At 42.9% G+C, this 15,543-nt stretch overlaps 1 protein-coding gene across 11 annotated transcripts in view; it reads right to left on the reverse strand.

Annotated features, from left to right (window-relative positions):
• Window positions 1–15,543, reverse strand: part of LMO1 (LIM domain only 1) — a 73,003-nt gene that overhangs the window by 9,984 nt on the left and 47,476 nt on the right. For 10 of the 11 annotated variants that reach the window (XM_040068275.2, XM_040068268.2, XM_040068270.2 and 7 more), the window contains one exon: window positions 5,815–6,028. In XM_040068275.2, the coding sequence (XP_039924209.1) occupies window positions 5,815–6,020 (206 nt within the window). In that variant the 5' untranslated portion in view covers window positions 6,021–6,028. Of the gene's footprint in view, window positions 1–5,814; window positions 6,029–11,694; window positions 11,717–15,543 lie in introns of those variants that run through there. The other variant, XM_040068274.2, reaches the window with a different exon arrangement.

Raw genomic sequence — 15,543 nt, forward strand, 5'->3', positions numbered from 1 at the left:
GAACTTCAAGTTTGCTCAAGGAGGTCTGTTTTCACTTGAAGGACACATATGAATGTTCATTTATTTTCACCCTTTTGGCCCCTCCCTCCAATTTACAGTGGGTATTTACAGAGGGGTCAGGACCATGACCAGGTAGGAGAAGTCCAAGTCCTCCTCTGCCCCAGCCTGTCCCATGGTATAACTAAAAACTGCTGACTTTAAACCCAGCCTTGCTCTGGCACTGCTGAATACACGTGTATCAACATCCTCGTAGGAGAGTTTAAATACAGCAGTCAGAAAACTGCACAGATCAAAGTGCTCGAGGCATGCTAGTCTGCCACAGCCAGGTAGAATTACTCCCCATTAGCTTTCCTCCTCAGTGAGAAGTTGTAGGGATGAAGAGAAAAAAAAAAAAGGGGAGGGGGGGCAAAAAGCAAACAAAGAAACCAAGTACGGGTACAGGCTGTAAGAAAGTCGTGGACCAGCTACTGCATGGGAAAAAAACCTAAATCTATACTTTAACACCACAAAGCACAGCCATGTTGCCAAAAGACATTGCATTTTGAGCCTAATCAATCCTCTTTAATCTATACAGACACCAAGTGCAGAAGCAAGGGTGTCCTATGCCGCATGCAAGTTGCACCCCATTTCAAGGCAAAAGCAGCACTTCAGCTTAGTGACATTTTCAGGCTCTGAGCAGACACCATTTGTTCAGCCACACTACCTTTATACCTCTCCTTCCCACACTAAACATGTCCCTCGAAAACTGGCAGGGCATGCTCTTGGTGCATATATGCAACCCGTGCTTCTCCAGAGGGAAAAAAAAAGGTTAAAGCCACATTTTGAACGCTAGTGATATCTTGGGGAGATTAACTTGAATTCTGCCTGTTGGGGCACACACATCTCAGTTCCCAAAGGCTTGTTCTCACATAGCCAGCCATGGTTTAGTGGTCTGGCTCAGGGCTGTTGTCACTGACTTGGGGAAGGCCACGAGAAAGAGGGAATTTGTCTGCACGAGGGAATTCTGCAACAGAACAGGGCACCCATGTTTGTGCTCTTATCCCACAAGAAAATTAAAGCCTGCATGTGTGCCAGATACTGAACACTTCACTGAAAGGGCTCCTATAAGTGATTCACTGACAAAATTAACACCCTGGATGTTTGGAGTAGAGCAAAAACCCCAGGACTTGGCATCTGAGTCATTCAAAGTAGGAGGGTAGAGTTCAAGCCTCTGTGCTACAGAGAGTGCTGAGGGGAGACAGGGGATGGCAGTCCTGCCAGGAGGTCCCTGTCCCTCAGGTGAGATGCAGTGGGCTCTTCTGCTCCCTGGAGGCACCAACACAAGGTGCAGAGTGATGCCATGTTGACTTTGCAGCCCTGATCCAAACACGTGGGAAAGTGGGTTAAAAGAACTGCCATGAAACCCACTGGGAACAGCATCAGGGTTTCCTGGAAAGCCCTTCTCTTTTACTGATTCACCTTCATTTTTAAATGCAGATTTTGAGCTTTCTTTGGAGTCTAATTAAGGCCCCAATCAGTTTACATGATGAAAAACTTTCCCAACACCAGCACATCAAACACGCAGAAGCAACAGTCTTGCTCCTCTCAAAGCAAGCCCGACTCGCCTTTGCTCATGTGAGGGCACCATGCTGAGTAAAAAGGAAAAATCACGTTCTTCATCAGCACTTCACAGTGAAATTTAAGTTGTCAGTTCCTCACGGGAAATCCTGATGCAACACCCAGCCCGTCCCTGTGAAGCGGAGCTTGGTGAATGTTTAATTACGCCTCGGAACAAACACACTTCACTGCGTGGGGGCTGCGAGGAGCCATCTGAGCCTGCCTGCTAAGCTGCTCTGTCCCAGAAGCGGTTCCTTCAATAGCATTTGCTTATCAAAAATAATTAGAGGTAGGAATGCTGGAACTGCGATTATGAAACAAATGGTAAATCTATTTGCTGAGATGAAATGTATTGAAAGATACATCGAGACACAGCTGGAGACTGAAGTGATACCGCAAGGATAACAACTCCAGATCCAATTTCATCTTTCATGATTAAAAAATGAGCAAGAAAGTGTTTCATGAAAAGTGAAGGTTAACAAATGTTCCTTCACAAGCAATGCCGACAGTTTATCTTTTGAAACAAATGATCGGGCTATGGTCTGCTTGCAGCTCCTGGAACACGTTGGAAAGATTTCTGCTGAAAACCGATGGAGGATAAGCGCACGCGGCTGGCAGCCCACCGTGCTCCCAGTGCCTGGGACAAAGCCAGCTCCAAAGGAATGCCGCCACAGCAGGGAAGGAGCTGGCACTGCTCCTGTCCTGACCCTCTGCCACAAGTCCATCCCTAGCCCCAACCCCTGTTCTTCGTGGCTCATCAACATCTGCCCTCGGGGGCGGTGGCACAGGAGCGTCCCAGAGCTGCAAATTGACAACGGAATATTCCAGAAGCCCTCTGCCTGTTCTCCAGGTAAAGTGCTCCCTTTATGGTGAAACTACAGTGTGAAATATGAAAAGTTATTTTTAGGAATGAATTCTGCTAAAATTTGACTAGTAGACCAAACACTGTGAGCCACTTAACAAGAAAGAACAAATGTGGATAGAGACTTGAAAACTACTAATGTGAATAAATTATATAATGATGGGAATGGTTAATTCTGTAAAAAGAAAAATTCAAATTACCAGGAGGGAACAGACAGTAGAGAAGATTGTGATGGCAACTTTAGCTCCTTCTATTAATAGAACCAATAGTTAAAATTGAGAGAGAAAGAAATATTATGTGTAGAAGCCAACACAAGATGTTTTAAAGTTTAAAAAAAAAAAGGCTTTATATTTCTATAAATATGGGACTGCGTAGCAATGCCCTGATTCCTGTCCTGGGAGCCTGAAAGTGCTCCTTAGCATCAGGGGAACAGACCCCAGGAGTTCAACAGAACTCCTCAAAAAGCCCTCGTATAAACTAAATTTACTTATTTGTAAGAATGCAAGCCGTGATAGATGTAAAGCTGCCTAAACAGCAGAAGAATAATTAACAACGCTGTTAGAGAATTAATGTTATTCCCTCCTAGCTGAGTCTTCTTCAAATTTCCCAAGATATGACAATTCTGCCGTTCTTCCCAAAAAAACCAGTGAAAGCTCTGACACCCTAAATTCAGATAAAGTGAAAATATTTAATGTAAAGGCCACATAAGTCTTCACAGTTTAACCATGTGGCACAAATAACAACAGATTTCCCCCTTGTCAGGCCAGGAACTATTCCAGCCTCAAAAAGGGAGACAAAGGTGTTACAAGACACCTCTGAGGCAAGAAGTTTGTTCCAGAGACCATGTTTAACTGGTGCTGTGACAGAAGCTGCATGGCCGTGGTCAAACACAAGTCCCAACTGTTGCCTTCCATGGTTCATGTCATGAATTGCCCTCTCTTCACAAAGCTGGAACATGGAACCACTTCCTGGAGTCTGCAGTGCCTGGCTTCTTTTCCTTCTTCAGCACAGGCTTCTGGTGTGCCCCAGAAAATTCACATCATCTAGGGACCAGTGGGAAAATCACAGATTAAGCTTTTCCACCTCGAAGCAGCACTCTTGGGATACACCAAGGGAAGAAAAAATGCTCTACAACTCCAGTGATAAAAAGGTCTTTCTAAACCTAACAGCATCAATACTGCTGTCCTTTGGCACTTTAACATGTCTGATTTGATGCCACACATTATTTTTGTTATGAAACTGGAATAAACCAAAATCAATACAGTGCTTATTAAATGGACAAAACATGGAGATAGCTCACAGGTCTCAAAAAGCAAATGTAAATTGGAAACACTGTCCAGCTCAGTATTTCTATTAGGGGTCTGCAACATAGAGAATAAAGCTGAATATATATCTTCAGGGTCAAATTTAAAAAAAAATAAATCACAAGCACAACACTTTTTCAAGACCAGAAATGACAAAGTCAAGTGATAAATAATGAAGTGGAGGATGACAGATGGAGAGACCTGTATCACTTGGCAAGCTGGGTGCAAACAAGATAAAGAAAAGATAATTCATAAACAAGATAAAGTACAAACAAATACTTCAGAAAATAATGCAGCTGTTCTTCCTGGGAAGAAAACTATTCCTGGAAGTAGCTTTCCTGGGAGATTTTTGGGCTCCTTGTGATAGTATCTAGCATAACCCAATTGTGATACTGTGATAAAAGGTTTCCTCAAAAAGGGAAGATCAAGAACTGAAATATTGTTCACTGACACATCCGAATTATGTCCACAACATAGAAGGAGTATAGCTGAGCTGAAGAAGAAAAATGCTAATTTGGGGGTGGAAATCTCTGTTTTAAATTTGAACTTTCTGGACCTTTTTTTTTTTTTTTTTTTTTTAGCTTAACACAGACAGGGTTAAGGATGCTTCCAGAGCAAGTGACTTGTGACATTTGTAAATACTCAGATTTAAGAAAGGTACAAAAATTATTTCATTATAGTGAAAATAGTTAACTCTTTCCTCTTCACACCCTTTCCATTTCTCCAAAGGCTGCTTATCTTGTCTTTTCCACCTCATATACGTTCACCTTACCCAAGCTCCTCCTTCCTCACTTAGATTTTGGGGACACACCCCACCTAACCAGATGTGCAGCTGCGAGTGCTGCTTGCATGGCAGAATATCAGCTGGGATATTTCACGTGTGCCCCGAAGAGTTTCAGCTCTAAAACCCTCCTGTGGGCAGGATGCTCTTGTGCATCTTCAGCTGCTGGGCTGAAGGGCAAGGTGACAGCTCCCACATGGCAGGCTGATAGAATCAATCCTTCTGTCTGGCTCAGCGCTTAACCTCTCATCTTTAGAAGGAGAAACTTCTTCGTTCAAGTTTACTAAGAAAATATTTACTGAAGATTTTCAGAAATATGTTTTACATTGAAACACACGTAGCATCTGAGCACTGACTCATCTAGGCAGCCCCTGAACACTGCAAGGTTAGAAGGCATTTTACCTCCCTATCTTACAACAGTGTGTTGGGCTTGTTTTGCGTCAGATGTTTTGCTGGTTGAGCTTGCCCGGGAAATGCTATCAGTGCTTGAGGAAAAATAAAAAAAAAAAAATACACATTAGCTAGAGATTAAGTACATTCTTCCAAAGGAAAAACAAAGCAAAACTCAGAGTGTTTTGCAGTGTGACCCTCATAATAATGTTTGCATTAGGCCTGCTGTCTTATTAATATTCATTTACGTTTGCATAAAGTATTGTGCACAAAACCCCCGTACACACCAGGCAAAAAATCCCATGTGTTGTTATGTATTGCAGACACATACTGACAGAGTGGTTCTAACTCTGAGCTAGTGATGGTCTCTGCTGATTTTCTCAGACAGAAACATTTTTTGAAGTTGATCTGTAATTTTTGAGTTTTGTTCTGTTCAGTTAGAGACAAGAGCCCCTTGGGAGGAACCTTACTCAAGACTAGAAGTCTGTCTAAAAGCTGTGACTGAAAAAGAAAAAGTAAAGGTTTGGTCAGGTCTCAGTCAATACGCAGAAATATAGCATCAGAGATATGTAAGGAGAATTAGGAGTTTTTCCTAACTTACTCAGCAAGCAGAGTTTGTTCTTGTTGGTACATAATAATCATAAAAAGTAATGACCTCTGCCTTGCATCTTCACCTAAACCCAGGATTTCACCTCCCAGACTATAAAATATGCAAATAAGGGCAAATAAAAAGCCCTGCTTAGACAGCGGAAGAAACTCCAGTCTCTTCTGGGCAGGGCTGGCCACGCACAAGCACATGTTTTCACATTTTTAGGAAGCCAGACAGCCGGCAGCACGCTGAGAGGCTTTGGGAAGAGCCCACAGTACGTCCATCTATTTACCTCAGGTAATCTCTGCGGCAGAGAATGAGATTTGCTTTTGTGTAAAGAGTTGATCCAACCTCTCCAAGACGACAGTCACAGCAGGCACACTTTAGACAGTCTTCATGCCAATACTTATCCAGAGCCTTCAGCAGGTAGCGGTCCTTGATCTTTCGGTTGCAGCCGGCGCAGCCCTTCTGCTTCCCTTTGGGTTGTACGGATAGCATCGGCACACCTGCAAGGCAAACACAGCACTTCCTTTAGAGCATGTCCAAACAGCTCGCACTGGGGGCACATCTGGGAGCAAATGCTGCTGCTGCTGCCAGTACGAGGATCTCACGTTGCATGGAGCTGACAGTCAAAGGAATCCTGACTTCATTCACTATCGCAGGCTAAGAGGGAGTGCAACACTTGCAGGAACGCAGCCCTTTTTCCTAAGGGTAGGACTGACTCAATGCACCAGCCTCTTTCCAACCAACATCTTGCAGCAGAATAAACTGGCTGAAATTTCAACATTTATTTTTTTCCCCCTCATTACCCATACCCTTCTTGTGTTGTTAATTACCTGCCACAGGCAATTAAAAAGAGCAGAAAGGCAATCACTCTATGTACCCCCCTGGTCCAGCATCTTGGCTGAATCGAGTTTGATGGGGAAGTGAGAAGAGTGGCTATAAAAAGATGTGGTACACCACCGTTCTTCCTCTCTTGTGAATCCTGTGGGGGACAGAGGCCTGACCGAGAGCCAGAGCAGGCCAGGGGCTGCTCCAAAATAAATTTGATTCAAAAGCCCTTGAGGACTGCTGAGAATAACCCCACCATTGCCCCTCTGCCACTAGCGAAGCCACATTCCTTAAGCAAAGCAGAGTTTTTCTCCTCCTCTTGTATCACTGGAGAAGGTAGCAAAAAGCCAGGAATTTCATCCTTCCTGGAAACCCCTGCTGGGACAGGCATGAGACAGCTGGGTATATCCTTTTCTCCAAGCAGCCAGTGCCTGCCATGGTGAGCACTGTGATACTGTCATCCTTTTCAGTTTAAGAGCCAGGCAGGAAAGGACTTTATGAAATCAATAAGCAAGGTGGAAAAATAAACAAGGATTGTACTGTGGGTGAGGGACAGGACAGGAAATGATGAAAGAAGAAATTAACTCGCCAAGATGCCAGAATTCCATTTCCTCTAGAGTCTTGATTCAATTTGTTATGATTTTTATTTTTCCTGGTGTCAGTCACTAAAAATGACAATGCTGAGCCTGTAACAAGCACACTGTGGGCTTAACCAATGCAGAGATGATGAGAAGGGACACTCTGGCAGAGCAGCAGGTGTCACTGGTTATTTACTCTTACACAAAGTTAATCCACCCTTTCCATAGGAAGCGCTGGATGTCCCAGAAAACAGCAGCTTGATAATAGAATTATTAACAGTCCCTTAACCAAAGAGGACTGAGCCAGTGCCATTGCAGTTAAGTGACATTTGCTGCTTTCCTTAAAAGCCAGGGTGACCTGAGAGTGGCTAATGGTCAGCACATGTAAACCCACCACTCCCACAGTAATAATTGCTTTGTCAGAGCCTCGAGCAGATGACAATAGCACTTAGGACACCTCCACACAAACAGCGAGGTATTGATCCGTCTGTAATCAAAGTGGTCTCAGCAGCACAGAGACAGTCCAAGTAACATTCAAAAACCCTAAAGGCTTAAAGAACCCTCCTGCCCTCTGCTGCAGCACTCAACACTCAAAACCCGCTTGCCAAGTCTCTACAAGCAAACTTTTGACATCAGTGACAAATCTGCAATAATTAAGTGAAGACCTGTATCAGTATTAGACTGCCAAATATACAACCTGTAATGCTCCTGAGACAAATTCTACATACAAAGCCACAGAGAAACACACATGTCTGGAAAGAGGGGCAAGACAGGGAAGCATCAGAAGTGGATTATGCTGCAGGTGCCAGAGGTCAGACTACAGAAGTCTCATGTGCATGGTGAGAGTTTCTTAGGAGAACAAAGGAAGTGGCCCTGTGGTTCTGGCCACACCTTTGTTTGTTTGGGTTTTTTAAAATCCAAAATACATTTCAATAGCAAAAAGAAGCTTCAATTTTCGAGTAATTTCCATGCTCTTCCCGGCTCCGCTCCAGGAAAACTGCACATTGTGAGAAGAGTCTGCCTTGTTGCGAGGCAGAGAAGGGCGAGCACGTGAATTTGCATTTGCAAGTTGTGTAAGATCAGTACCAGTGATGAAAGAAAATAGTTTGCACCTATAAAAACTAGGACCTAGATGTGAGAATTATGTTTTTAGATAGGATCCCCAGACACCAGTAAGTCATCATTCAGCCCCCAAACAGGCTCTCTAAATGCGTACCCTTAGAGGCAGAGGAGGATTTCTCACAAGGAGGGGGGTCATCATACAATTCTTTTGCAAGGTTTGTGTAGGCAACACAAGGATCCTGCAGCTGGAAAGACAGACTCCACATAACCAGCACACCTTAAACTCAAGGGAGCTGCTGCCTGGGTGGGGTCTGAGATCAGCTCTGTGGTTCAGAAATACAAGATCCTCAGCCAGATGGGACTTCCCACAGCCTCACTTTTGAAAGCAGTGCCCTTTTCAGAGGTTCAGCTGCCCTCACCCAGAGAGAAGGTGCCAATGCAGCAGCAGCAGCATCGAGCACAAGGGCAGTTGTGCAGGGATGAAACCCTAGCTGGACCATTAGGAGAGGCTGGTTTGATAATTCAGGGCAGCCTAGGAGGGTCTCCTGTGGCAAGCAGGCCTGGATGGCAGAGGGCTGACTGCAGGGGCAGTTCTTGTTCCATTTGTGGCCCTGGCAGCCCTCACTCTCTGCATCCATCTGAGCTCCTTGCTATTGCAAGAGCACCGCTGTCTTATGAGAGGCTTCTGCAAGTAAGGGGAAAGTAGCACTTTGATTTGCTTCTAGTAACTAGCAAAGGAACAGGTATAGATATATTTTTAAGCAGTACCTTAAGCAAGGAAAAAAGCCATGTATTTGGTCAGTGTTCAGCAGGGGGCTTTCTAATGAAAAAAGGTACCATTTCAGAGATCATATGATGTTCAAAGCTGCTATTCCCGCTCAGATAATAACGAGCAAGGTCAGCCTCTGCTGGTCAGGTTCAGTGTTTTGAAATTACATTTTGGGCTGTGAGGTTTCCCTCCAATATCCCAACCAACCGGTCTGCACGGAGCACACAAGCCACTACAGAAAGTTGCAGCTGCAATTAGCTGGTGAGTTGACACAGCAGGCAAGGCGTGAAACAAAATTTCAAAAATTGCCAAACTTGATCAGCAAGGGTTCCTCGATCACTTACCATGTCATTTCCAAGCAACAGGAGAGAACCATCTCAGCAGCTTAACCCTTTTCATGGTCAGAGGCTTGCACAGAGAGGACACAATAAACACCAAACCCTGCTTTCCTCCTCCTGCCTCCCCCTTCCAGCAGACCTGAGGCAGGCTGGGCTCTGCAGGCAGAAACCACCTGGAGAACTGCTCTTCCATTTTGGTAATTTCCCCACTGCAAGACTGGAATCCTGCTTCATTTCTCTATGTCCATTTCCCCCCAGTACCTGCCTAAAAATGCCAAGATACCCAGTTCAGTTTGATAAGGGGCATGTGGTGTCTAACTGGGGCTGTCGAGAAACAAAGGGGTCACCTTTGACAAATTTCACATGTGTTCTGTGGGCGAGGATAAGAAAATAAGAAGTAGCATTGAAGAATAAGAAAAATTAACACCCGGATGCTTACACATTTAAATATGTGATCACAAGGGAACATTGATTATTGCCAAATTCTGAAAGAACCATCAAGTTGCTCTCTCCTCTCCTGTTGCCAGACAGGCAACAGACAGGCATCCAGTGCTCTCTTTTCTTAGAAACAGTAGATGAATCCTTTCTATTTCTGGCTACCTACGCTCCTTTCTTTGCCCTTTACAACTTAATAGACTTGCTGCTGGTAAATACAAAACTAAACCTGCTCTGAGTGCTCAGAGCTCCAATGCACATTAAAAAATTATAGACACCACCTCTGGACATACTGAAATTTATGTCTGTGTCTAAAGAGGCTGTTATTGTAGTGAGTAATCCAAACTTTACCACTATTCACCGCCGGACAAACAAGCTTTAATCACCCAGTATCTGCTCAGTTGGAGTCTTTCTGTAAAATGATTCAGCTGGCTTTATAACACAAGTGTCCACTAAGTACACCTCTAAATTTTTCTAAGCCATTTTACTGATATTTCTATTCACATGGCAATCAGCTGCGGTTCCTCTAAGGGCACTGTTCATAAAGCCTCCCTTCCAAGAGAGCCTGGGAACTTTTCATAAATGGCAGACCTTTTAAATAACAGTTATCTGCACTGGTCCTGCGGTGCACGGCTCCACAGTGCTCTGGTCTGCAAGAGAGCTAGAGGTCCCCTCTGAAAGCAGGGAAGTTCACCACCTAATTTCTCTAATGCAACTCTAAAGGTTAATTGGTCTGAAAGAGTAATGGGGGACTGCTAGCTAATGATATATGCCTCAAGGCTGTGCAGCTTGCCTGTATTTTATACAGTCGGGTCCAGAGCATAAAGCACAGGTGATAGCACTAGGACTTTTCAGACCCCCCCTCCACTCCAACTTGCCCCCCTCAGCTACACCCACATGTGTGGGGAGAAGGCAGCAGGAGCTGAAGGCAGCTCAGTTCCACCTGCATTTCACGCCTTATTAGAGGGGGCTCGGAGAAGTGCCACCGCCGCCCTCCTCATTATCACGGCGGAGAACTAAAAACAACCCTAATGAGGAGAGCCAGAGCCTACAGTATGGGCTGGGAGGAGGGACGTCCTCCCACTCTCCCCAAGGAATCCGGCCAAAATCTTCAATTTGCCATTTATGACAGCTAATTAGTTATTCTATTGAAAATCTTTGCTTTAAATAAAAGAACTAATTATACACAAAGGTCAGTCCCCCACCTCCTGTGAAGCACACATAATTGGCTTATTTCCCCAACATTGTGTGTATGTTTTACACAATGCTTTCAGGCAGATGGCTTTAACTCTTTCCCTGGACAAGTTTTTTGGTGTTGGCTTTTTTGTTGTTGGGGCTTTTGTTTGTTTGTTTGCGTTTGTTTTGTTGCTCTTATTTTGTTTTTCTTTTTTTTTTTTTTAAATCTCAAAAACTTTTCCTTAGAGTAGCTACTTTAAGAGTGAAAGCTTGCTCAACAGCAAAGCAAATAACTATGCACACACACAATACTTCTACTCTCCAAAAGGTTTGTGACAGTCACTCCTTGTTGTACAGCACCTTGCACAACATAGTACTGGAATTATGTTTTTATTTTCCAGCACAAATTCTTCCTTGAGCAGTGCCTTCAGACACTGCTACCACATTTCTGAACCTTCTACCAAAACCAACAGTTCTTGCAGGTTTACATTACACTTATTCTTTTTTTTAATAATAATTTGTATTATTTTTAAGGGTTTTTTTATTATTATTTATATAAGTAGTTATTATAAGGATACAGCATTCCAGTGCCAAAAGCAATTCTGGTTTAAAGACCAGGGGTTTGGCAGTTGGGCAATTGAGCCTAGGTTTCAGAGTTCCACTCGAGGGAAAAATATTTATTTCTAGCATCAACACCCTTTAAATGAACTGACTTTATTTGCCTGCTAACAAAACCCAGCATTTGGCTGCAAAAGATGAAAAAGTAACTGAAGAGTAGGAGTAATCTTATTAACTCCTGTCTCATCACAATAAATAGGCTGCAGTCTTATGTCTTTTATCAGAGGATCTGATATCATTTAAAAGCATTAGAGCCCTGCATCACCCATTTAAGTAAATGCAGACAGTCACTGCCAAAAAGATGCAGTGAATTTCATTCCCTTAAAAAGAAACTCACTTTGTGTTCCCAGTATTGTATTACTCACCTTCTATGAATATTGTACCCTGTGAAACAAGTCAGACCTTGCACTCCCACTGAATGGAGAGTGAGCTGTCTCAGGCATCTTCACCAAGAATTTCATCAGAAGAATTATGGCCAGCAAGGTGAAACTCATCATGTCATCTGTATATCCAATTAAAACATTACACTTGGGACACAAAGTACTTGCAACTAAATACTTACAAGTAAGCCTTAGACCATTCATCAAAATTACTCAATGAGAAACCACAATCTTTTTTCATTTCCAGTTTCATGCTGCAATATGCAGCTGGTGATTTTTACAGTGGCTTTGCAATTCATTTGGGGTATTCTTTCTTCTGAATCATTACCGAACAAATTTCCCAAGCATGGCAAAAAAGTAGTTGGAGAGGGCAGTTAATGGGAGAAGCAACATTTTGATCACCACTTCTATTTTGACGATTCCATAGTCCTCTGCCCAATAACACAGCAACTTTTTTTTGTCCATACCCTTCATGACAAGCTGTAGAGAAATTTATTTTAGAGTCTAGTGTCTCCTGGCAGTTTCAGCTGCCTAAAAGTGTCCCAAAGCTTCATGAGTGGCTTAAACCCCCCCCTCAATATCACATGTAGGGACCCTGTTTTTAAGCCATTTGCTCAGACAGACCAACATATCCAAAATAACTATTGGCATCACTGGTCCTGCTTCAGGACATGGGGTTTAGGCATAGAATCCAGATTTTAATTTTCCCCACAAGTTTTGAGTCACGCAGTACCTGCTTTTAGCCTGTCTCAATTACAGAGTTTCTCCTACCAGAGGCCAACCCGTAGCTATAAAGAAACACATGGCAGCAGGACTAAACACAAGCCATCATAATTGTTGCTGCAAGACAGTTTGTATAAATCATTTCAGGAAGCAATGTTTTCCCTGTGCTCATAAAATGTGTTTGTTTGAGCTTTGATTTTTTTGTAATTGGCACATTTCCAAAGTTTATTCTTAGCACATCCAATGTTTCAGTAAAATCCATTTTTACTGTTTGAAGCCCTGGAAGCAGTACAAAGACATGCAGATTTCTTCTGCTTTCAACCCAATCCGAGAACATTCTGATCAAGTTTTCTCCATTAGTCAAAATTTAGCATACTGCAGTCTGGCAAAGCTCCTGATTTCAGGTGGCCAGCTCCCTCCTTCAGTGTCTGTAGTAGAAAAGAGCCTGGCAATGGAGCGACTATTCTCCAACCACCTTTCTAGCAGCATAAGAATGAGAATTAGGGATGACTGGCCCAAAATTCATCCCATATTCCATCAATTTGCAGGTGGCCATTGAAAAGACATTAACCTGAAAAGTTGTCTATTTAGTGCGTTTGGGTGTCAGAGCAAAGTAGTGGAAGAAGAGTCTCCGAGTCAAAGGTAAGAAACTCATGCCTAACTTTTCAGCTCTTTAAAGAATAACCTGTGTACCAAAATTAAATACAAGGCAGGGTTTGTCTCCCTCCCCTTTTCCAACAGGCAAGAAAATCAAATGGAAAAACCTTCTATCAAGTTAAATATCCCAAAGAGTGTTCAAGAAAGTAAAGAATCCTCAGTTATTTCCAGGCTCACGTGTGATGCTACACAATTCTCACCTCCCAGTTAAAATAGACTATTCAACATACCAAGGCTCCCACACATAAGCAAAGATGTACAGTGCAGCAGTGTTCAGGTTCAGCAGTGAAACATCAACATCATCCTGACAGATCTGGCATGCTATATATGTGAATATTTTAAGGAGAATATAACTATATCATTGCACAATCATCATCATCTTTTCTTCTGCCTCTTTGCAGACACACAATGTCAACCTAAGCTTTTGGCAACCTTAATAGAATTTCAGTGCCCACTGCCAAATGGCCATTTGATGTTCTGTTCTGTGTACACTGATGAAGCAATCTGTCACAGCCCTTAATGCAGGCAATGATGACTATCCAATCTAAAGCTTTCACAGGCTTATAGAAATTTCTCAAGACTTTTGAAGCCTGTAATAATTTGCGCAATACCACAAAAGAATTTGGAATCCTGGTGTGCTCTGTATTTAATGAAATATGAATATACTCCTTTAAATGTTTCTAGAAGAAATCCTACTCAGGCCAAAACTGTATTTTATACCATCAATCACCAGAAAGTTGTGCTGGCAACTCTGAAATAGAAAATGGTATCGTGATTGCAAGTTATTGTAGTATGAATATAACAGCCCCTCCTGCCCCCGTCCCAACTTACTGCCAAGCCAAGCACACTGATGTTTGTGCCTTGTACAAGATTAGTGTAATAAACATACTAGGACTAAAATTTATTTGCATATAAGAGGCAAGGAGAGATTTGCCTACAGAGAATGAGGAGGGAATCTTGTCTACTTAATGCAATCTGTGTAAGAGATACAATTGCTGTTGACTGACCTCGAAGTCGTGAAATACACTTCCCCAGTGATTTAGAAAGATGCAGTTATCCACCAAACCTATCCTCTTCTCCCTTTCCTAACAAAACCAGAGCAACCTATCTGCTATTAAAAGTTGAAAGGAGAAGGGCAAGCTATTTCCTTGTCTTCTTGTTGAAAGGAAAAAACACAACAGACAGTCCTCTGCAGGACCATTTGCATGCTGAGCTGTCAGACCATGCACTTTCCATTAAAGAGATAGCATCCCTTTTCATAAGTCCATTTGGGATCCATTTTAGTGTTATCTAAAAATCAAATCTACATGGTAATCCTTTTAATGTACTCTTGACTTTTAAAAACAGCTTTATGTTCCTTCAGGAAATGTTTTAAGCCATTACTCAGTAATTACTACTCACCCATGAAAACATTGATCTTTTACAATATATAATCGGTTTGCTGACTTAAAAAATAAAGCAGATTGGAATTTTGTCTCATGAAAGTAGCAAAGGAAAGCCAAGGTTAAGAGAGCATCCCATCTCTTTTCCCCCCTCATATATATCCAAGTGGTGTGTTTTTCCTGTTGTATGAGAGGGGCTGAGGTGGTCACAGTTTCCAGTGCCTGCGTGTGGAGACTCTCAGTCACAGTCGTGCATTGGTGAGCATTGTGCAAGTTAACCAATAAATAAATAAATAAATAAATACTGATTTAGGAACTGGAGTTTGTATCACTGTAGATATAAATAATACCCTAACCTTTTGCAAGCCCTGAAGATTTGAGTGACACTACACAACCTTCTGAAAGGCTGTGGAGTTTGTGGAGCTGCTTCAACTGCACAAGAACAAGTCTCAGAAGAGGTGTCAAAAATGGTTCACATCTAGTGCAGCTTTACTGGATTTATCCACAGCTGCACTCAACATAAGAATGCTCAGTCAGACTCCAGGGGCTTTAAATTACCTTGAAAGTGATACTGCCATCTCCCGAAGGATTTGCCTTGCTCCTTTCCAAACTCCTTGACACACCCAGAAGTGGTTGGGAGGCAGTGGAGAGCTGGGGTGAAACGGAGACCCAGAACTGCCTTGTCCTTTGCAGCAGAAGCCAGAAAGGGGAGCAGAGTGCATTTTGCTCAGGTACAGCTGCTGTCTGAGAAGGACCAGACAAAAGCCCATGACTTGTACGGTGCAGTCTCTCGACTACAGCAGGTCACTGGATATCCTGGCCTTGTAAGCAGTTTGACAAAGACCCAAGATGTTTAAACAAAGTGTAGCCCACCAACAACCAATCCTTCCTCTCCCAGTGCTGACCCCAGAGAGCACAATGCCCTTCATGATGGCTCTGGGAAAGTAGTTTAATATTCAAGACTAGATAAAGGGCAGGGTGATGTTTGTCAGAAAGAATTTGCTGTACCTTGCAAATAGTATCAACCAAAGTTGTTCTCTTAACGCTATGAAGATAGAGAAGGCAGAGAAAG

This window comes from Hirundo rustica, chromosome 6 (genome assembly GCF_015227805.2).
Source record: "Hirundo rustica isolate bHirRus1 chromosome 6, bHirRus1.pri.v3, whole genome shotgun sequence".
NCBI classification, from domain to species: domain Eukaryota; kingdom Metazoa; phylum Chordata; class Aves; order Passeriformes; family Hirundinidae; genus Hirundo; species Hirundo rustica.